The sequence below is a fragment of the Papilio polytes genome, unplaced genomic scaffold, assembly GCF_000836215.1.
Source record: "Papilio polytes unplaced genomic scaffold, Ppol_1.0 DF823731.1, whole genome shotgun sequence".
In the NCBI taxonomy this organism is placed as follows: Eukaryota; Metazoa; Arthropoda; class Insecta; order Lepidoptera; family Papilionidae; genus Papilio; species Papilio polytes.
In genome coordinates this window covers 732,770-756,337 of record NW_013525473.1, presented here as the reverse complement: position 1 = coordinate 756,337, position 23,568 = coordinate 732,770, and the positions used below count along the sequence as shown (strand labels likewise).

The 23,568-nt window shown below is 32.8% G+C and overlaps 4 protein-coding genes across 5 annotated transcripts in view; 3 read left to right on the top strand and 1 right to left on the bottom strand.

The window, feature by feature from the left end:
• The window catches only part of LOC106103453 (forkhead box protein O), a 69,950-nt gene extending 58,995 nt beyond the window's left edge, over positions 1-10,955 (top strand). The window contains exons 7-9 of the mRNA XM_013283233.1: positions 149-385; positions 723-1,252; positions 10,787-10,955. Of these exons, the coding sequence (XP_013138687.1) occupies positions 149-385; positions 723-905 (420 nt within the window). The 3' untranslated portion in view covers positions 906-1,252; positions 10,787-10,955. The remainder of the gene's footprint in view (positions 1-148; positions 386-722; positions 1,253-10,786) is intronic.
• Positions 10,956-15,038: 4,083 nt separating this feature from the next.
• Positions 15,039-15,942, top strand: LOC106103601. 2 transcript variants are annotated; one of them, XM_013283384.1, is made up of 3 exons: positions 15,039-15,200; positions 15,298-15,412; positions 15,798-15,942. In XM_013283384.1, the coding sequence occupies exons 1-3, from the start codon at positions 15,041-15,043 to the stop codon at positions 15,913-15,915; spliced, it is 393 nt and encodes a 130-aa protein (XP_013138838.1). In that variant the 5' UTR covers positions 15,039-15,040; the 3' UTR covers positions 15,916-15,942. The 2 variants fall into 2 exon arrangements, with proteins under 2 accessions (XP_013138838.1, XP_013138837.1); XM_013283383.1 differs by having other exon boundaries at positions 15,046-15,206.
• A 1,469-nt stretch (positions 15,943-17,411) lies between these two features.
• On the bottom strand, positions 17,412-21,892 carry LOC106103527 (dnaJ homolog subfamily C member 8). The gene is made up of 6 exons (XM_013283306.1): positions 21,702-21,892; positions 21,351-21,542; positions 20,497-20,625; positions 19,921-20,028; positions 19,269-19,403; positions 17,412-18,594 (listed from the first exon to the last, which is right to left on the bottom strand). Exons 1-6 carry the CDS (start codon positions 21,756-21,758, stop codon positions 18,478-18,480), a joined length of 738 nt encoding a protein of 245 aa, XP_013138760.1. The 5' UTR covers positions 21,759-21,892; the 3' UTR covers positions 17,412-18,477.
• A 228-nt stretch (positions 21,893-22,120) lies between these two features.
• LOC106103532 (uncharacterized oxidoreductase TM_0325-like) lies at positions 22,121-23,568 on the top strand. The gene is made up of 2 exons (XM_013283310.1): positions 22,121-22,208; positions 22,738-23,568. The coding sequence occupies exon 2, from the start codon at positions 22,743-22,745 to the stop codon at positions 23,514-23,516; it is 774 nt and encodes a 257-aa protein (XP_013138764.1). The 5' UTR covers positions 22,121-22,208; positions 22,738-22,742; the 3' UTR covers positions 23,517-23,568.

Sequence of the window (23,568 nt, the reverse complement as noted above, 5' to 3'; positions counted from 1 at the left end):
TCCTTCGCCTCTATGTGTAAAGTTGTGAAGTCGTTGGATGTCCGTATCTTCCGCACTTCCCGACTTTACACATAATACAGAGTAATTAGTTGATGAATAGTTATTCGATAGTCCACTTCGATTTTAGTCGTACTTTTTAACTTTTCAGGATGCTTCCGTCTATTACGAAGTTAATCAATGTCTTATCATAGTTACCATTATAGAGAGCACAAGTCGCATGGTAACGACGGATCCGGCGCTGATGAACGGCGGCATGATGGTGCAGGCTGGCGCTATCGGGCCGACTACCGTCATGGGCCAGATTATGGGCGCACTCAACACCGGCCTCTCGGAAGACCTCAACATAGAGTCCTTGGAGCACGAATTCGACTGTAATGTCGATGAGGTAATGCCTTATTTTAAACATCTCTGTCACTTGTGTGAATACTTAAGAATATTATGAAGCGTAAACACATCCTTAGTGATGTAGGATGTCAGCAATCACAGCATATTTCAGGATAATTCTTTTATTATTAAAAAAACCCTTCAATTACGATACGCTTTAGGCTATATATTTTCATGCTATTTAAGTTAGGGAGTGAATTTTTTGGAAAAAAACTCATGTGGGAAAGGGACTGTAATTTTGTCCCTTGTAAACACAAAGTTTTTATAATTTCATGCGGACAAAACTGCATGGGTACAGCTCGTACTTAAGAAAATTTTCATCCATCATTTTTTCGCAGGTCATAAAACACGAACTAAGCATGGACGGCACGTTGGATTTCAACTTCCCGCAGCAGCACAGTGCGATGGCGGCGGAGGCGGAAAACCAGTTCCAGGCGCCCGCGCCGCCCGTGCCCACCACGCTGTCGGGCGGCGGCGCGCCCCGCACCCCCTACTCCGTCGCCCCCTCCTGGGTCCATTGAACACGCAACTAAAAGCGACACACCTATTCATAAATAAGTCGTTCGGATAATCTCGATTCGGGTTTAGGTTTTATCAATGTAAATAAGACGCGAACAGATCATGTTTAAGTTCCCTTTTTGTTACTTTAGCGTATTTAGTCGATTTTTTTCATTGTTACGTTAACTAATGTTAAAATTTTATTTAGTGTTATCGCTAAGTGATGTTACCGATCGTTGTTGATGTGTCAATTGTGTTAGGTTAGGATTTAGTGTTAAGCTAGGTGGAAGCTTGTGATATAGTTAGGGCTTGTTGCTTGGACCGAGGCGGGGGCGGGGGCGACGCAGAGCGGCTACAGCTGGGAAGTAAGGTAAAAATACGTTTTTTAAGTAATAATTGGCATGTAGTTTAAATATTGTTTTATTACCACTATCTAGAGGAATGTGAACACAGGTTGTAGATATCCTATGTGATTTAAAAATACATCAAATTCCAACTGGGCTATATCAAAAATATTACTTCAAATACAATTTTCAAACGCAACATTTTAGACGTTATCTCAACGGAAATGTACAAAAATAACTTGTAAACTTAAAAGCGGCGAACAAATTTTCCAGACGGGGAAATATTAGCGAACATTTAACAGTACAATAGCAATAAATCCGGCGGGTATCTGCGATAATCTGGTGCAAAGTTTGCGAATCGAGTGTCCAATAAGTTGGTCGGTTAGTATCGGTTGACTGTAGTGTTTCGTGCAAACATTTTCCAAGCCGCGATTTGACCTCATTGAAGATTGACATAAACTGCTAAAATTGAATGTAGATTGCAATTTTAACGTTAACCTTCAACTAAAAACTAATCATACTTCATACTAATATTATAAATGCGAAAGTTTAGATGGATGTTTGTTAGGGTTTGGAGCCTAAACGGCTGAACGGATTTCTATGAAATTTGGTACAGATGTAGAGGATAGACTGGAAGAACACATAGGCTAGTCAGTTATGTTTTTTTAATTCCACGCTGACGGTGTTGCGGGAAAAAGTTAGTTATAACATAAAATTTTAATATTCGTTTCTATTTTTTACACTTCAAATCGACATACAATCGCAGACTTTATACCGATAATATAAACAACGTACATACATATTCCCAGCTTATTCCTGTAAGAAAACTAATATCAAAGGATGAGCAACAAAAAAATCTCGTTGAAGCATACGCATTAAGTTTTACGAGGGCGCGTATTACAAGGAGTTGAGTCGTCACTCGTGTTTACGTTTCATTGTGCGCGGATTATGACACGTGACGTCGTCATTGTATCAAACAATGCTCGGAGAAAAAACGTAGCGAAATTGTCGCTGAAACACGACGAACGCGGAGTTATGAGCCGGTCAATGACGACGCAATCTACACAAGCCTGAATATATGAAAACGTGCCACATGATATGAGAAGCTCTTGGAAATGTACCCACATTTTTACCTCGATTTTAGTACCTACTTAATTATAAAGGTTGTAACACACTTAACTTATCTATATCTTCTATACATATAATAAAATTGGAGTGTCTGTTTGTAATATATAAAAAAAATCCAGATTTTAGGAAGATTTATTTGCGATGCTGATAACGAAAATTGCATTTTTTTCTGTCTGTTCGAAAGCCGCGTTTGTTCCGGGTAATCTCCGAAGCGGCTGGGCCGAACTCGACCGGACTTGGACACTGAAAGGTAGCTGCCATGCACGGGCCTATTGTAGACTACTCTTCTGTCTTAATATTGCGCGGAGGAAGTCGCTGGCAAGAAGCTAGTTTTAAATATATTTGATATGAAATTGTTCTCTAAGTTGCTACCGCTAGATATCAGTATTGGATTAATTAATTTTAAAAGTATCATCGTTATTATCGTATATCAAATATGGTCGTTTTAAAATGAAAAACGATACATTTCTAAGTCTAATTTCTTAAATAACTCAGTTTTTATTACATTCAGAATTAATTAAGTTTTGATTTCGATCCACTTCAGTCTGTCGTAACCTTTATATCTCAACTAAACATTTGTTTGCAAATTATATTGGCATATGAATAAAATATATGAAGCCGACAATGTATTATTCTAGAAGGTTTACGATGCATCCATTAACCATAACAGAGCCTCGCAGTCTTTGACACATGATGAATGTATTAATTTATTCATTGATTCTTTCGCGTGGTTTATATAAAACTAGCTGATGCCCGCGACTTCGTCCACGCAATATTAAGATAAAAAATTAGCCTATAATATGCCCGTCTGTGTCAGCTACCCTTCAGTGAAAGTTCGGTCGAAATCGGCCATCAAGGAAACAAGATTGCCAAGGTTTGTCATGTTATATCATTTTGACATTTGCTATTAATAATTTGACAAATGTAAACAATAAAAAAATTCATAATTTCATGCGGAAGAAGCCGCACGGGAACAGCTAGTTTTATTATATGTATAGATAGATGAATACTAGAAGTTCTTTGTTGCACATGTATGACATCTTAATGATTATTATTTTGACATTGAGATCAAACATTTAAATTCCTTGACTGTAGGGGTCACGCGCATACACGTGGTCGTCTAAGTACTTTGGCAAGTTTGACAGAAATCTACGTACCTAGCCAATTTGCATTCAATGCTTATTATGCGAAGTGAGGACCTAGTATGAAATTGCGATTAAGTATCCGAAATTTGTATGAAAATTGTGCAGTTTACAATAATACTGACAAATCTTATAAATTTTGTGGATGTGGGCATCATTCTTTTCTCGCAAAATTTTGTGGTAGGTTACCAGTATTGTAAACTTTAGTAAACGTTAAAGTCTGGTTAACCGCAATGTCAAAATAAAATCCATTTTTCATTTTATATTGGTTTCAACTTATTTTTGAAACATACAAGAACAGTTGTGAGGCTTTAAACTTTTAGAACTGTTTGTTAATTAATTATTCGATTAATTGTTTTCTTATCAATTCACTTTGTCAAAATTAAGAAAATATTTCTTATTTTAGGTTATCTTTATTATTTCAGGTCATTTTAAATTATGATTATTCAGGAACCTTTGATTATAAAGATAGAATTGCAAGTGCCCAAAGATATATGTCATATCGTCGACTAACTTTACATCTACGAGAAATGTATATACTCACATACACTAGTTATGCCTTTTTCTGGTTTGAGTAAAAATATATGTGTTGTGGAATCATGTATTAAAGGCTTTGTTAATACCGGTTAAAGCTCATCAGACGTTATTAAAATGTAATTATCTACACTTGTGACTTACAGCGGTGACCAGTCACAACATTTCCTAATACGTCCAATTAAAACGTACAACGAACGAATTCATTATCAGGGAATAATAAAATCGCTCCGCGTTGTATAGGCGACGTGCGTCATTCGGTCGGTTGTGAATAATAAATTTATAATTAGATTGGGATTGAACCTCGCCACTCGTGATTCTATTACACCGATGAATGCCCCTATTTGTGCGCTAATGAGGGAGACCGCAGCCGGTAATTAATCATATCGTTTTAGCAAACGTCCCGTCGCACCGTCTAGCGATCTTTAAATAATGGAATATCACGAAAAAATCCGCGGGATAACGCTAGATTAAACACCGGTCTGTTAATGACTTGTTTTTAAGGGTTAAAAGAATGAATACCGTCTTTAGCAGACGGTGTGACGACGGACTTTTTCTTAGTATTTCTTTTTTTATTAATTCTTGCACATCGCTCGGCCAGAAGTTAATGGGGGGAAAGATTCGCTTTTTAAAAATCGAAGCACGACCTCGACGTTCATTTAGCGAGCAATTACGATACGACTTAAAAAGTCGATTAAAAATGGCTATCGATAAAAGGCATCCGTGCAATTTTTTATTTTTTTTTCTTTTGACTCAAACCCTATCTTGCTAGTGCATTGTTGTGGTTTCGTATTCTGTCACGAGTACGTTTTTAACCAACGTCAATTCAATCCATGTATTTATGCGTCCACTAGTGATAGCATTATTGTATTTGATGTTTTCATATTTCGTGCATTTATTATAAAACCATTATCGCAGTTAATAATTTTACCTTTAATGAAACTTTGAAAAATGTAAGATCAAGAAGCATTTCGTCACATTAATAAGTTCACCCTCAAGTCTGCGCACAAATTGGCAAACTCATCGTGTATTCGGGTCGGCCGCCCTTGTAATTAGGTGCCGGGGCCACCTTTACACACGATTTCTTAGCACTTGTTAAAAGTTTTCAATTGCGTTACGGCGGACCCTCACGCGGAATTTATTCATTATATTCTACCCTCCCCTACCCCCGCAACTTAATAAAACGCTCCTTTGCTCTTTTTTTCTATTTTCATCCCCCTACTGTCCTCTGGAAAGTAAGTATTTTAAATATTTGCCGCATGGCCTCTCAAATGAATGATGAATTATACATAATTATTTTTGCGCCGTTATCAGATTTTCTTTTCGAGTTATGTTTTTTTTTTCGTATCTCATTTATTATCTTTGAGATCAAACGACCCTTTTGGAATAAACCGTTGGCGTATTGCGCGTATTTTTTATTTTATCGAGGACGTCTAAAAGTTGAAATATGATTGCAGATTTATTAATTTTTTTTACCTTCATATACTTCATGAATTTTTGCCACTTCTAGCTACACTTTATCAAGGGCAGGGAACGCATCTGTGGTTTATCTGGTATTGCTAATGTCCAATGGCATCGGTAACCACTTTTCTTTGTCGATCTCCTTGTTTGACCTTTATTCTTAAAAAAAAAAAAAACAATTTTTATGACGTACATGCCTTTGTCAAAGTTTATTAACAAAAAAAATTCTTCACTATTTTCTTCTAGGAATCTGATTGTTACGTACATTATAAGATTACTATTAAATCCTTTTTTTTTTATAAAAGATAGTGGTTGAGATTTTAAAAAGTAACATTTATGATTCAAGGCAGGCAGGTTGGATGGGAACGGCATACTCAACAACTTGCCCCATTATTGTTTGACAGGTCGCCGCCAAGCGATCGGCGACTTAAATTAATGCCAACATGGTTACGCCTGTCAATATTTCTTCGCCTTATCTAAAGATATTATGTAGATTACTGGCAGAACATTTTTAAACCTTGATAAAGCAAGCCACGTCTTTAAACGCGACATAAGGGATGTTTAACAAAACTTTTATAACGTTTTAAGATTTATTTAAATACTTGCTGCTAACATCTATCAGAAATAGAGGTACATTCTTCTATCATTTTGTTTATTGTATTTTTGATTTTAAGTTTCGATATAACTTTCTTCCTTTGGACAAATCTACAATATCTTCGAATCTTCGCTTACCGAAACTAATGATGGTTTAAAAAGCAACTAAGTACAAATCTGGAGAAACCTATTCTGGCATAAACAAAGCTTGCCGAAATCACATGTTGTAAAATAAATGACAATCACGTTTGTTAAATAATTCTATAGCAAAAATAAATATGCCATTTGTATTATCAGCCGCGTACATGGATCAAAGCTCTGTAAATCGACTGGTTTAATTTAGTCGTTGCGGCTTAAACATTCTTCGATGTCGGTCGAAGGCAAATTGGATTACGTGTTAAGCGGAGGAACCACGGCGGCGCGACGCTAACGGCTTTACGATGTTATTACACGCCCCTAAATGTACCGCGATTATGTCCTTACATTTTTAAAGGAAACTTTCTGTTATTTAATATAAAACTTTCTTTTACTTGTTTAAATTTTTCGCAGTTTCATTAAGTTTTTATTGCATTTTTTACAGGTATATTTATATTTTTTCCTACCTGTTTATCTAAAACGAAAGTAGCTCATACTAATGTTATAAATGCGAAAGTTTACATGGATGGATGAATGGATGTCTCTTACAGTTTATAGGCTAAACTGCTGAACGGATTTTGATGTAGAGGATAGTCTGGAGAACACATAGGCTACTCAATTTTGTTTTTTTTTTAATTCCACGCGGACGGAGTCGCGGGCGAAAGCTAGTATGTTATAATTAAAGGTTTAAATGTATTTCTTTTTTTTTAAAAAGGCAGATAATATTTGATTATAATCAAAATATACAAGTTTGAAGAAAATTATCTTCGCCAATAGGCGTATATTTGCCAGACCCTTAACCATTATGTCATTTTTGTATACCATACAACTGTATAAGTATATAAGATCATTATTTGATGTTAGTTATAGCCTAAAGTAATTACATAAATACTTTGTGTTTTCTTACAAAAAAGCAATCTTGCCCAGATAAAGGTTAAGAGTGACTGAAAATAGGTTTTTTCAGGAATAATATTGTATGTTAAAACATTATTTTATATATGCACATGACAAAACTAAGGTATAATTTTTCCTAACAAAAAAAACATTCGTAAATATGTCTCATAATGTGATAAGATAGCGTAAACAATTCTCAGGTAATTCAAATCTTGTCAGCTCTACCTGAATTGACGTCTATAATAATGTAACAATTATTTACTAACATAATATTTTTTCATCATACGATAAATATGTTCTTTCGCGCAACTTTATTTCTTTGTAATAAAGTTTTCCCCCTAAACATGCCAAAAAGATTTTGTTTGCCACCTGAAAATATGTTTAAGGGAAGAAATGTATATTTCCCTGATTTATTTGAATGTTCCATCCCCACGCATTAACTTCACATCACATTCTATAAGAAAGAAATAGTAAAGGACGCGTTATGGAGAAGGGAACTTTAGACTCATTTTATTCCATTCGCTTCTAACGATTCTTAAATATGTTTTTATTGACTACTGTAGAATTGCAACACTATTTTCCATACAATGCAATCAGAGGCTACCGAGCTAGATTGATGTATTTCAGAAACCAACCCTTATAATCACTTTAATGTCAAAAGAAATACTATCTTCTTTATTGTTAACAGATTAGTTGAAAAGCATAATAAAAAACAAAAATGCAATGTCTAGCGGTGTGCAGGAGGGCGTTGGGCGTGCCACCGACCCGCCCGCCCCGTGCAACAGGTGCCTGCCCGCCCTTACACTTACAACGTAACTCTCGTCTCACCTCTTTACATAACACGTGCCTCACTAACCTCATAATGTACACATTGATTCACTTGTTATATAATTTATATTAATTTTATAATTTAGTAGATTAGTAAATTTAAAAAAAAAACAAAGGTGAGTAACCTGTGTTCTTCCAAACTATCCTCTACGTCTATACTACAAACTCTAACAAATATCCAAACATCCATCCGTACATCTAAACTTTCGCATTTATGATATTAGTAAGATTACACAAATTTAGTTTTTAGCACCAAGGCGTTTTTATCTATACTGCTATACTATTATAATAAAGCGTAAACACACGCTTCTTTGTTGCCTGATGTCAGCAATCACAGCAAATTTTTGAATAATTCTTTTCTTATTAAAAAGTCCTACACTTTCGTCACTCTTTAGGCTATATATTTTCACGCCATTAAACTTAGGGCGTAAATATTTTGGATAAAAACCCGAATGTGGGAAAGAGACCATAAGTTGGTGCGAACATCAAGGAAGCAAGATTGCTAAGTTTTGTCATGTCATGCCATTTTGACTTTTGCAATTAACAATTTGACACATGTAAACAATAAAATAATTTTATGCTGATGAAATCGCACGGGAACAGCTAGTTAATTATAAATGAAAACCAATAAAGGCTATTTTATTTATCATTTAAATGTATACAGATTTATGCAACTGACTGTACACAGAATCGTAATCTTAAAGCCATACGAGCAAGAGCGTTCTAAATATCGTCGCCAAAAGAGGTCGTCGTACCACCGAGTATGAATAAATTTACACCCCGCCGGAATCACTCGATAACCGACGCCTATGCTTTATAGCCCGTGACATCCGAAACTCGATTTATTGTCACACCGCCTTCTGAAGCGAGGAAATACAAGAAAACTTGGTGACAACTTGCGGTACGGGATACTCCAACGTATATATTTTCACTTACGCAACTTTCCTTTTAAAGTTACGTTGCATTAAAGTATAAAATAGTTGAGAGTTAAAGTGAATCGATTTTTGAATCTGTTATGTAAAATTAATATAATTAAAAAGTTAGAAATGTTAAACTTTTCTAATGTCTGTAAGAAACGTAAATGCTTCATTAAAAAATCTATCAAATTACAACCTATCGGAAAGTAAGAAAAAATCCAAACCTCTAAAGGTCCAGTAGATTAATTGATCTGTAAATCGTTTAGATATAAAACAAAGTAAGTTTTGTAACTATCTTTTATAGTCTAAGTTCTACTCACAAGAAAGTCTTATAAATGTGGTTCTTATTTAAGCATGTTTTATGTGGAACTTATTTCGGGAAAGGATGCCAATTATCTACGTCACATATTAAGAACAGCGCACTTTATTCGGAGCAATGAGTCGCAGAGAAAGTCCGTTACATTGCTGAATATGCGACAGATTTATCGTGGTTAGGTAGTGATGTACCAGTGAATGAAATGTTTTATCGATATCTATAAATTTAGTTCTTTAATTTTAAAATAATGTATTCCTCCTTGTAACTAATTAATTACGACATGAGATTTAATAAATGCATGTAAATTTTTTGTATGCGATCATTATGTTTTGGAATAAAAAAACTTGATCGTTTTATAACATTCTAAAATTCATGAAACTGCTACGAAGACGTAAAAAAAAGGAAAAAACGCGACGTATAAAAGTGATGAGATTTTCAACCACAAGTTTTATAGTTATGTGTATTTAACACGGCGAAAAATTTTGAAACACGTACAACAGACATTTATAGAACATTTACATATTCCGTATTTATTTAAACATTTTATGGTTACTTAATCTAAATAATCGAGCTTCCCTATACCCTTAATTGGTAGTTTCATCCAATCTAATAAAAGAAATTGTGTTAAATCGATACAGTGAAGTGGCAACACTGGCCGGGGTCGTCACCTGCGGGCGGGTGCGCGGGGCGGGGCGCGCGGGGGGTGCAGGGCGCGGGGCCGCAGACTTGGCGTCGCTCTGTCGGGCAGGTTACGATTTACACTCCACCGACTCAGCAGAAAGTCCGCCCCGACGAGAAACGCTGATAATCCACATCCATAGTCGCCGCGCGAGAATTAGATCGAGATTACTTCGATACGTACGACGTTATTGCCTTATTTAATTACAATTTAAATTCATCTCTCAACTAATGAAGTTTAAATGGGCGAATCGTAAATTTAATTAAGTGTTGCCATAAAAATCGTTATATCTTTGCCGAGTGGCAGTGGTGATGCGGACGTTTGCATAATGAATTATGTTCCGATTTACGTACATGTTTTATTTATTGAACTTGATGATTAACATTCCGAGTGCCAAGCTATGATGTAATGTCATTTTATAGTTTAAGAGTTACAAGTTTGCTCTCATCTACCTTATTTCATGGCTAAAGATTCAATAATGACCATATTATAGTCCGACAACGATATACGACTCGGTAGATAAGTCAAACTAAACGACAGCACACTAGCGCCCTCCTGTTTCATTCTGTGCCGTCTATATCCATATCCTAATTTTAGTGTCTTTTCCACTCTTTTCTTAATATGAAAGTGTGGGAAGAAAAAGTGCATTTGACAGCGGAGGGAGGCACAGGAAGGGGAAATATCCTGTTTATGTGCGTCTCCTACTCTGTCAATTAAGGGTAGACAACGTATCTGCAATTGTAGCAGTCTGTGGGCAGCGGTCGCTTTACCATTTCGGCGAATTCCGGTGACCGCTTGCTCGTTTGCTACCTTATGTTATAAAAAATGTAGATTTTCCATATTTTCTGACTTTTTTTTTCTTTATTTCTAAAATATCGTTGTTAGGAATTCTATAGGTAGTAGTACTAATAAATTTGCTCTTTTTGTTTCAGGTTGCCAATACGTAATTCGGGGAACAGCGGGAAGCTAACTCCGCTACTATACGGTTGTGAATAACTCCAGTTACCCTGTCGTTGTGTAACTCAAATATGGACATAAATCAGTAAAAGTGAATAAATATGATGAACTTGAATAACTTCAAGTGAACGATACTGTATCTTGGATAATGAATTAAATGTTTTAGCATAAAAATTTGACCTCGCGTACTTTATTTTCTCGGTTTTAGAAACTAAGATCTTACCCCGGTGTGTGTTGAGAGAATGGGTTCTACAAGAATGACTCTTAAAGTTAAATGTAGTAGAGTTGAAATTTCAATGGTGTAATTTTGGATTTGGGTTTTTGTGATCCGTCTTCCAGCACACGCTGGGTTTTAGCACTTATTTGTGTTTGGTATTTTAAATCGGACTGATTTGCATCATTCATTGCTAACAGCAATTATTTTTACTTCAATATCCAAATCAAAAAAAGTTTTCATTAAAAAATTGATTTTGTCACTAAACTTTACCGTAAACTTTTATAATCTGTGTGATTGTAATGACAGATAAAAAATTACTTGCAATTTTGAAAAACTAAATAACGAAATTGTTAATTTAATTAAATAAATATTATACCACATTTTTATTTAACTAATTGAACATTATGCAATATCATTCTAATAAAGCGTGTTATAGTTTACAATAAAACAATTCTATAATAAATTAATTAAATACGAAGCAATCAGACTGAGTAAAAATCTAAATGTTCACATACGCTAACACTATTGCATTCAAAATGTCATACGTGTGCCTAATAGGTTAAATATAAAACTGTAAATATCAAAGTTCTATTTACACTGGCGGATTATAAAAAACAAAGCGTTCTTAAGTCGACGCACAAATTCCATTTTAGTCAGATCTCTAGTCCAAAATGTTAATTTTGATTAAGCTACTCCTCACTTGAGCTCAGATTATAACGAAAAAAAAAATACGTTCTGTGAATTACCTCAGTGGACTGTATGTGATAGATTTAGCCAATAAGTGTTCAATTTAGTACGTTTTACCAATTAAGTCAATTCTTGTAATATTTGGCGTCCATAAGATGTAGAAATATCCTTTGTACATCGGTAATCGGCCATGTTATTTTTTAATCGCATTGTTGACAGATGGGCTCGTTCCAGAACTTTCGGGAGTATTGAATTAACTAGTGACCATCTTATGTTTATTGTTGGTTACATATGTACAGAATAAAATTGCATGATTTTGCATTCCTTCATTCGGTACGTATGCGTGGGAGTCCACTATCTTAAAACGGGTACAAGAATCTACTGTTTATCTCATTTTATCGAAGAGATTTGTAAGTATATTTTTGTATGAAAAATTTGACAGTGGATATCCAAAGTAAAACAGATTTTATGTCGATAGAAAAAGTGTTGAATTTCAAATTTAAAGATGAAATTGTAACGTCTTTAGTATGAATTATCACCATTTGATGATAGAAGTAAGTGATTTCTGGTACGATATTTAGGGCCTGTCCCACTAAATTGTAAACTGTCTGCTAACAATCCAACGTGTGAAATATGTGATGGAAATATCGGATTTTGTTCCCTTATCTGACAGTGACGTCATTTTTAGCCAGTAGTGGGACAGTCCCTTAATGAGATAAAAATGATGGAATGGATTAAATGTGTAAATGTTATGTGCCTGTCTATGACATCAAATCATTGTAATTATTCATTGCTTATTGTTTTTTTTAATTATGTTTCTTTTATTTAGCGTTATCGCAGCTGATGTTGGTGCTATAGATATGTTAATAGCTCACATTGTAAAAAAATTGAACGTTCTACTTTTTACTTGAGAACTCTTCTGTAACATTTTGAATACGTATTGACGTCTCTGTCATTATTTAGATAAAAAAAGAGACAACATTACGTATTAAGTGGGACAGCAGTCGAATTCTACAGTTAAACATGTTACGACAAAATTGAAAATTGTCCAAATGTATGTATGTTTTTAGATCGATCATAGTTATTTTGTAATAAAAATTATGTAGATAGATAATAATTAGTATGTATAGATGTAGACTTAAAGTCAAGTTAATTTGTATTTGGATGTCGGACATCGATGTTGTATGGCCTGTTCACACTTAAGGGTAAGCTACGCACTTTTAAATGTAAAAGAATCGTTTTTTGACAATTTTAAAGTGTACAGCTAGTGTGTGTTTGCCCTAATAGTTTTAGTGACTTTTGCCAAATATTTTACATGAATCATGCGAAATGAGTTTAAAATTATTGTTTTTTTATTTTATTTTCGATATACATTTTTATTATAAAATATGAAATCAATTCCAAATTTGAATTATTTTATTATTGTATTGTATAATTTCAATTAGTAATGTTTAAAAATTGTCAACAAATAGAGACATATATAAATCGAAAAGTTGCATTTTTTAAGGAATGTAACTGTTTTTATGTATGTACGTCGGTTTTTGTGGTTTCTTTGTCTTTTGTATCTCAGGTCTGTAAACTGAATAGTTAATATCTCCTGGTTGTTGAAACATAAGTAGTTAGTAGTTGTAATTTAATAGGATGCAAGTGTGGTCAATTAGGCACGGATATATTTGATTCGTTAGGCCTATAGTAATAGTGGGACGTTTAGCTCGAAGTACGCTTCAAAATATTTGCTTTGGTAAAGACAGTTATATTTCTATAGAGAAATTGATAATTAAACAGAAATAATTGCATAACGTCCTAATTCGTTATGAACTTTTTACTTCATTTTGAAACTTTATTATGTAAATCTAATTTTAAATATCGAAATATAAACGTTTGATGAGCACAAAACGTTCTATCGAGGGAACAAAAATGGTGCGCAAAGACCTCGTTTAGGTCTGAGCGGTATACAATTGTTGCAATTTTAATCCCACGCGGTGCAATACGCCGCGTACTAAAGCCATTTAATAGAGCAAATTTAGTTAAGTCGTAGAATAAAATGTTCTTATAAGATGTCAGAGATTTCATGTTGAATGTCCATAGATAAATCAGATAGGGTTAATTCTGCTTACAAGGAAACTAAACCTCTGCGCAGTGTGATACTTTAATTGAATTTGATGGGCATTTTTTTTTAACTGTTGACGCTTGGGATTGTGTTTAGTTCATATATGTTATTTTGTGTAAGCCAACAAATAGCTCCTAGAGGATGTAGTTAAATTATTTTGTAATTCGTTCGGTTTTTTTATGTTTCAACCATCTCGTTGAATATTGTTGAACTTGTAAGTCGCTTATCATTAGTTAAATTCTTCGACAAATCGTGAAATTACTGTAAGCTAGGGCAAATATGTGTTTAATGTAAATATATAGATGAAAACTTGTATGTAGAAGTACATAAATATTATTTATGTATTAAATTTGATATTGTTTTCAAAATTTTAATTCTGGCTGTTTTATTTTACCACTACTCTTTACCTAAAAATAATGTAAAATTGAATATTTTTCAATGCTGCTTCATTCAAAAAGTTGTTAAATTAAGAATTAAATTAATATACAAAAGAATTATTAAATTTACAAGCATTTTAAGTGACATTTGAACTGCCTCTAGCTATTTGGCGTACAGAATCGCCTCATTTTTAACCAACAAAACCAATATTATTTTATAGTAAAACTTTAAGAATAATCTAACGCAACTGTGCTATAAAGAATTTTATGAGTCTATTATATAAAGTTTTTTATCGTCAAGAGAACTGTTTCTTATTGGTTTGCTTTTTTGTGACATTATGAACATCATTGACGAATACTAACGATTCACAGTAGGTACTTTCACGGTAGCAACAATAAAACATAGGACACAGTTTGCAATTGTTGAAAAAGTTGTAAAAACTACATCATCATCACCAGCTAACTATACGTCCCCACCGAGGGGCTCGGAGGCTACCTTAATAAGGGGTGACTAACTACATACTAATATGTTATTATTGTATTATATATGATTAAAACAAACAATCTCAATCTCCAATAATTAAATTATCAAACGGTTTAATTCCATTGGCCTTGAAAAACCTAAAAGTTTCGTTCCATGTTGCATAGCCGAGTTTTTAAAAAAAAGCCGAATAAACACTTTAAACAAAATTTTAAGTTACTGCCATCTAATGTTAAAAATGTGAACTAGATCAAAACGTGTTCACTATGTGACAAATAAAGTTTCTTAGGACTACCGCTTGGTGGCGCTGATACTAATTGGCGCTAACATTTTCAAAGAAATGGCCACTTATAATGAATGAAAATAACATATTTTAAAAATACATTTTGGGTATCCAAGCAACTACGTCAATTTCTGATTAATTTGATATGCGTGTTGAGAGTTAAGAAGATGCGGTCGAAAATTTTATCACTTCAAAAGCAATTTACCAGCGTTTTCAGAAGAAAGTACTGTAATGGTGTAGGTAAATATAATGTAGATTTTTTTCATTATCATATTTCTCCTTATTGATAGTTTATAAATTTAACAAACAATTAAATTCGTTTATTTTACAGAAATGCGCCGTGACGCCCACATGAATGAGTTGCCTGTGCCCTGTTTGCCATGGCAGCCTTGGTATACGGCGAGGCAGAATTGGTATAACAGGTTTTTAGCGATGTCTATAGCATGGTAAGTATTAGCTTGTAACTTTTTTCCATGTAATCTAATTATGTTTTCCAAGATACTTTCTGTTATGCGCCTAACCTAAGGGGATGTTTATAAGTATGATTACCAATGTGAAAAATAAATAAAAAACAAAAGTAATAGCCTATAACTTAATCCAGACTATTCTCTATATCTATCTTGTTTGACCGTTTAGGCTACAAACATCCATCCATTAAAATTTTTGTATTTATAATATTAGTATGAAGTATAATTAGTATGAATTATAGACTCGACTGCTCAGGTATGGTGATTATCTAGATTTTTAATTTCCAAATTTGACAGATTAACGCTTGTATTGGGCCTATATGTACGTGCAAATATTTAAAGCTTATTTTTCGTCACTTTTCAGGTGGTTATTTTCGTTTGGTATGGCGTTATACACGGACAGCATCTACCTGAACTGGGGTCCACCGGGACAGCCGGGCCCGCCCAGCGATATGGTGGACGAGTGTGTCGAGGCCGACTAACTATTACAATAAAGTATTAGTCTCTAATAATGTTTCTTATTGATCAACCCCGTATTTCAGACGTTTTTCGTGGATGTGGATCGTAACATTTTACTGGATGTGCATTGCGCCAGTAGCTGGCATGCTAGCTACGATCTCATTTAAAATTTAAAAGCGATTTTAAATTACGAACTGGCCTTCCCTTAATGTAAAAAAAAAACATTTTGTGGTCATACTTTTTATTTGTGGAAATGAAATGTACAAACTTAGTACATCAGTGAACAATTTTATCACATCACCTGTTTTAAATTATTAGGGGTCAGTCCCACAACTGGCTGATAGAGTCTCAGATAGCTTAAACACTGCCTGATAAAGTAAAAAAATCCAATATTTCCATCGGTTATTTTACACGTTGGCTTCTTATCTGACTTACAAGAATTTGGTAGGACTCTTAGTAATCTGACATCTATTGGTCAATAATACTACCTTATATACTAAATAGCATTTCCAATTAATCTGAGATAGAGCTTTTATCACTAGGCTCGTAATAACTAAAAAAAATCAGTAAACACCAAAGCAGAAAGAGAATAATTTTCAAATCTATACCAAATTTTATACCAAAATTGCATTTTTAAGAATAGATTACACTTTACAGTAATCCTTAACAAATACTTTTGAATTATCCTATTTTAGTATTGAAAAATACTTTACACAGAAAAACCAATTGATTATTACCTAAATTAGCCTAAAAATTTTCTTTAATTTTAATTTTAAATATCATTAAAAATGATACAATTTCCAATACAACTGTAAAATTATATAGTTAATTATAAATAAATAAATAAATAAAAATTCTATTTATTTATTTATTTATTTATTTAGTGTGAGAACAAAAGATATATCTAAATATTAACTTGTGTAGATTTGAAAATTCACATAAACCTAAACCTTTACTCTAGTTTAATGAAAATATGCAGTACATTAATTAACTAATTATAGACATAATTACAATTAACATATCTATTTCCAAACGTTTAACCAAATACTGATATAAAATGTGGACAGCTACGCCAAAGACATTTAAGAAATATATAGGCAGTGTATATTTTTTCAGCGGTACTTTCTCTGACAGGTAACATCTGTTGTCAAATTTAGTGCGATCTCGTGTGTATTGCCATATATTAAAATAAGCTCTACCTTTTGTAAAATAAACAGTAAATATATTATTTCATTTAGATGAACGTGGTTTTTAGGATCTTTTAATAGATAGTGCTAGAGATTTTATGAATAATGTTTGTTTAGATCAAAAATTCAAAAGATATAGAGACATAATTGACACTTTATTTGAAACATTTTCCCAAAATCTCAGTAACACATGTCAATATAATTAATTTTATTTAAATTAATTGCAAATACCTGTTATTATATAATACTAGCTTTTACCCGCGACTCTGTTAGCGTGGAATTAAAAAAAAACGAAAGTAGCCTATGTGTTCTTCCAGACAGCTATACCAAATTTCATTGAAATCCGTCAGACGGTTAGATTACAAGCTCTAACAAACATCCATCTAAACTTTTACATTTATAATACTTGTAAGATTTAAATGTACACATTTTAATCTGTTGTTTAGTATAAAGATGTAGCTTATAGATATTGTAATATGTCGTATTACATGTCAAAACAAGAACACGAGGTGACACTAAATTTGACAACTGACATAGTACCATTCAGTGAAAGTACAGATGAAAAAATTTTGTTCACTGCCGTCTATACTTTGTAAATGTTTTTACATCTAAATGACAAGGCCACTCTTAAACTTCAAATAGCAATATTTTGACGTATAGATTTTGTTAGTTTATGACTAAAAAAGTAATTTTTTTAGAAACATTAATGTAAAAGAGCGAGGTATATATTTTTAATTAGTTACATTAGAAACAAAGATGTTTAACTATTTAACCTTTTCAATTAACAAAGTTCTGTTTAGATGTGTTATAGACAAAGAGATTCAGATATATAGAGTAGGCATAGTTTATACTTAAAACATTGTTATTCCCACATGTTAATATACTAATAGACAATATGCATATGACGCCAAATTGGACCAAACTTTTTTTAAGTATTCTTTATTACTATAAAACACTTGTAAAGATTTTTTTTTAATATGCGAATTAGTGGCGAAATTTAATGATTAAAAAGTATGTTTTTTTAATTCCCTCGTAAGTTCTAAAACGTAACGCTTAGAATATTTTCGAGTCTTTTTTTTGGTTATTTTATAACAAGTAGAATCGTTTGAAAAACGAAAAAAAAGGCACATGCACATTCTCCATTGTATTTAAATTAATTGCCAATTGGTGTAATTTTCGTAACTCTGTTTATTTTGTAATACAGACACAAGATGGCAGTAATCTTGATAACTGATATAGTACCTATCAGAGAAAGTACCGGTGAAAAAAAATTGTTTACCATGCCTCGTCTATACTTTATATAGATGTATTTGGTTATAGATTTGACAAATTAGACTTTATGAAGTTTTAACATACTTAACTGGTGTTCAATCAACCTTAAGCTAGTATATTTGTAAGTTATCTGCTCTCCGGCTTTGGTTTCGGAGGCTTGAAGCCTTGAATCTTCTTTTTCTTCTTCTCCTTGCCACCTGATTGGAAAGTCTTCCAACTGTCCACACGATTTTGTCGAGATTCCTGAAAATAAATGACAAATTTCAATTTATTTAGATGTTCAATTAAAAAGCGGGTTGCAATATAATTAGTGCTATATTCTAAATATCTCTAAACATCGCATCGAGCATTTTAAACTATTAGAAATGTTTAAAATCTATACTAACATGATAAAACGCAAGAACACACTTCTTTGTTTCGAGGATGAAGGCAATAAAAGCATATTTTTGAAACTTTTTTTTTAATAAAAATTCTTACACTTACGACACGCTATAGGCTACATTTCACACTATCAAACTTAAGGGGTGAGTAAATTGAAAAAATTGAGAACTGAGCAAATTAGTAAGGTTGCTATGGTTACTCCAATACTGAGCAATGAATAAGCCTACATTATTATTTGAATTTTGATATTCGCAATTGACATTCTACAGAATGTAAACAATTAATTATAACATCTAGTACAATAAAAACTATGGGTATTTGCTAAAGTAAGCAAACAAAATCTTTATTAATATTAGAAAGAGGAAAGAAATTTTTACATGTTTTGAAAAATTTAAAAACTACTGGGCCGAATTCAAAAATGTTTACCATTAAAAAGCTAAATTATCACTGAGTGACTTAGGCCATGTTATTTGCTAATTTTTAATATCACGAAGACGAAGTCGCGAGTAAAAGCTAGTATAAGTATTTTTACTAACCTCAAAATTCTTGGCCCATTCCTTTTCAAATGACATCTGTTCCTCTTGTTCTATCTCAGCTTCCCGCTTGCGTTTCCTCTCCTCCATGTCCCTTGTCTCCAAGTGCTGCCGCTTGCGCTCCATGTCCGCAAACAACTGACATATAACACATTATTTCAGGGTAAAAAAAGCAAATAAAGCACCTCACACACTAACCCCACATCTACTGATGTTTAAGTTTGAGGATTTCATATTAAAGTGTATAGAAAGAAGTCAAAATGATTATTTATAAAATCGTACTTGTTCAAGACAATTTCAATTTATAAGATTCAGGTCCAAAAATAAAACAACAATAGCTTTAATATTCGAAGTAATAAAATTATGAGACCATACATTATTTGAGTTTTGAAGATTTTAACTTGTTATATAAAGAAAATGTTATTTAAATATATTCTTAAATTTAATAATACAAATCATGGAGATAAAGAGGGTTGAAATTGAAAAATAGTTTTATGAATTAATTCAAAATACTAAGATTCTTACAATCCCCAGATACCCACATAAATAACTTAAAAATGTCAGTTTATGATTAAAGGAGAATTCTTTGCGATAAAAAAATATATATTATTAGCGGATTGTTGGCCGACGCACATAATACAAATAGATCACAAACCTTCATTGTCATCACATAAACTGCATGTTTGTATTTCAATGGATCATCTTCGGGAATACCTTCAGCTAATCTGCCATCCTTTTTGAATTTCTTCCGCTTTTGTTCAATCTAAAAGTCATTATTAATTAACATTGAGAATTCATAACATACATAATAATCTAGTTTTCAAATAACAGATTGAGACCATTTACACCTCTCACATTTGAAATTAAGTCAAACTATACAATTAAAATGCATAGTTCTTAAAAATAATAATAAGCCTTTATTCAGATAATTACTGTCACATTACATAAATTGAATTGAATATTGATACATTTTATTTATTAATTAAATTATTGTCACTTCTTTCGTTTTGTTTGATTTGTTATTTATTATCTGTGTGTTCTAGTTGGACATAGGCCTCTTCCAAATTCTTCCCTTCTTTTAGCCTTTCTAGACCATACTATAACATAGTTCTTAGTGTTGCTTAAATAAAGTGTAGACTCAAGACTATTCAGTTATGTTGTCAAATGTTTCATTTCACATTTTAAAGATAAAATTAAATGTTGCTATTCAAAAGTTTTAAGATTACCATACCATATGATCAGTTCTTTCTTTAGCCTCCTGATATACATCTAAGCATTTCTTCCTTGTATCTTCATTTTCCAATATCTTCCAGGATCTGTTAACAATTTCAAAAGCTTGTTGGGCCCTTTCCGAATCATCCTGCAAATAAAAAAAAAAGATTGATAGATTTTAATTTAGTTATTGCTAATATCTAAATCCTAATATTATACCCATGTGAATAATTTCTAGAATATGTTATCAAAATGGTAGATTTTAATTGTTAAACAAAGTTTTTAAAGTGCCAAATAAATTGGTAGAATTTATTAAATCATTCTGCACTACTTCAAAATCATATGAAAAGTATAAGTTTTTTTATTGTATAATTTTATAGAACAGTACAAATCATAGAAATTATTTAGTAAGTACGAGGTTTTGTGCCCGTAATGTCCAATAACCACTGGTAGTTTTTTGCTGCATTATCATCTCCATTCATCCATGCATTTTTTCCATACCTTACCTATGGCAGTGGAGACAGGGCCTCTGTGGTATGCTTACGTTCCATCTGTGGATAAAAATGAAATATTGACGGGGATAACCGTCTCAACTACATGTCTAGGAAATCTAAGAAATGTCTTGTTAAAGTGTGTACTGGAAAAATGGTAGAATATACAATATATGTGACTTATAAGACAATAAAATATAAATGCAATCTTTAATGCATTTTAAATGTAAGATGTGCATATAAGAGAAAGTCCGTATAATGATTTGTACTTAAAATGATATTTCATCGACAAGGTTCGCAATTTTACCCGAACATGTCAAATGTACAAATGACTCTCAGAAAAATGTATAGAGTAAGTATGAAGTTATGAACATTGACTTACAATATTCTTGTCGGGATGAACAAGAATGGAGAGACGTCTATACTTCTTTTTGATTTCCTCGATTGTAGCCTCACATTCAACTTGGAGAACTTCGAATGGGTTAAGATTGAAGTAAGTAGAACCAGGACGCAGTAGTCTTTCAATTTGTTGCTTTGGTGTTAAAACAGAATCTCTCTTCTCTATTTCTTTAACCTAAAATGATAACATAGACAACATTTCGAAAACTAATGCAAGCAGCAAAAAATTTATAAAGTTCCTATTATAATCTCGACAAAGAAGTTAGAAGCAATTAAAAGTATATAAATAACACATTAATTATTTAAAATTTCAGAAGAAACTAGGTTATTTCACCTCCGTGTAGAAATCGTCAAACGATTCGGCCTTTGCTGTAGATGGTATCGAAGACATTTTAGCAACCTTATATGACTCCTAAATGGAATTATTGTGGTGACATTTAAAACGCAAATTTCTTTATTTTATGACGATTAAATTCGTTAAACAAAAAAACGATGCCATGTAAACTTTCAACTTGACTTTTGACAATAAAGCAACAACCATAGACAAATCATGTTATTTTTTTTTGTCGCACAGAGTAAAATAACTTCAAAATGCTATTTTGAACTGTCAATCTTTTGCGTTTTTAAAAATTCAGGAATTTCAAGAAAAAAATATAGTAGGTAATTGTGTTAACAATGTATAATATGTTTTTGTTTTGATTAATTTATGAGTATAGTCAAAGAATATTCTGTATTATGTCTGTGTCTCTAACCTAAATCTTATGTCAACTTATTAAGTCAAATCTGAAATCAACTTTCTCGACGTTGCCGGTTGTTTGCCTTAAAATAAAGTATTTCTAAGGTCTGTTTTTATTTTAGTACTTTTATTATAAGTTTTCTTTATCTTGCCTTTTTACATGATTTATTTATATTTCTACTTACTTGAGTAATTTCTAGCACCTATCGTCTACTGGTGACTTTGAGGTTCCACTGCCGAAATACCTAAACAAAAACACATACATACTGTCATCTCTTTTTCTTTAAAAACGAATAAGTGAGATGACAGTATGTTTTTCAACAAAGAATGGAGTCTTGATGCGAAAATTATTATGCAACGATATAGACTGTAAATATTGCAATGGAATATTCAGAATATTTTTTGTACATAGTGATAAAGTGCTATCTTTTAAACAAGTAATATGAATATTCGAAACACTTTAACCAACCAAGGTCAGACAGCTCGGAACGCGAGTCAATATATGTTGCTTTAAACTTAGCTGGAAATTAGAATTGTGGATACAGTATTGTGTGTACAGAAAGTAGTGTTTTAAAGTTTAAAGCTCAAGATAAATCACGTGGGATATTTGTATTAATCTTAATTAAATTCGCAGATAAAATGTTTACCGACAAAGTCGTTATAATAACTGGAGCCAGTTCTGGAATTGGTGCAGAAACTGCTGTTGAATTCGCAAAACTTAACGCCAAGCTAGTTCTTACTGGAAGAAACAAAGAAAATCTAGGGAAAGTCGCTAAACAATGTGAAGAGGGCTCTAAAAGTAATCAAACACCTTTGGTGATTATTGCTGATATGAACGTGGATGCCGACGTAGACAATATTATAAAAAGTACAATAGATAAATTTGGCAGACTAGATGTTCTGGTAAATAATGCTGGGATTCTAGAAAGCGGATCGATAGAAACAACTAGTTTGGCGCAGTACGATAGAGTGATGAACACAAATGTTAGGGGGCCATATTATTTGACTATGTTAGCGGTTCCACATCTGATTAAAACTAAAGGATCAGTGGTGAATGTATCAAGCGTTACTGGTCTCAGGTCATTCCCAAATGTTTTAGCGTATTGTATGTCGAAATCTGCTCTCGATCAGTTTACAAGATGCATCTCACTGGAGTTAGGTCTGAAAGGTGTGAGAGTTAACGCTGTAAATCCAGGTGTAATATCAACTGGTATACATATGAAATCCAGCATGAACGAAGAGCAATACAAAGAGTTCTTGAAGAAATGTGCTGACACCCATGCTTTGGGCCGAGCTGGTGAGAGCAAAGAAGTTGCTTCTGTTATAATATTCTTAGCCAGCGATGCAGCCAGTAATATTACAGGTGCTACAATACCAGTAGACGGTGGTCGTCATGCGATGTGTCCTCGTTAAAAAAATAAACAATATTGTCATTGGTTTCAAAAATAAAATTATTCAGATGTTA

Excerpts from the sequence above, each read along its gene's own strand:
- LOC106103601 (XM_013283384.1), top strand. The coding sequence starts at position 15,041 with ATGAAAATAACATATTTTAAAAATACATTTTGGGTATCCAAGCAACTA. Across the intron at positions 15,201-15,297 it reads CAGAAGAAAGTACTGTAATG|AAATGCGCCGTGACGCCCAC; the intron begins GTGTAGGTAAAT and ends TTTATTTTACAG. Across the intron at positions 15,413-15,797 it reads TTAGCGATGTCTATAGCATG|GTGGTTATTTTCGTTTGGTA; the intron begins GTAAGTATTAGC and ends GTCACTTTTCAG.
- LOC106103527 (XM_013283306.1), bottom strand. The coding sequence starts at position 21,758 with ATGTCTTCGATACCATCTACAGCAAAGGCCGAATCGTTTGACGATTTC. Across the intron at positions 21,543-21,701 it reads TTGACGATTTCTACACGGAG|GTTAAAGAAATAGAGAAGAG; the intron begins GTGAAATAACCT and ends TTATCATTTTAG. Across the intron at positions 18,595-19,268 it reads AATGGGCCAAGAATTTTGAG|GAATCTCGACAAAATCGTGT; the intron begins GTTAGTAAAAAT and ends ATTTATTTTCAG.
- LOC106103532 (XM_013283310.1), top strand. The coding sequence starts at position 22,743 with ATGTTTACCGACAAAGTCGTTATAATAACTGGAGCCAGTTCTGGAATT.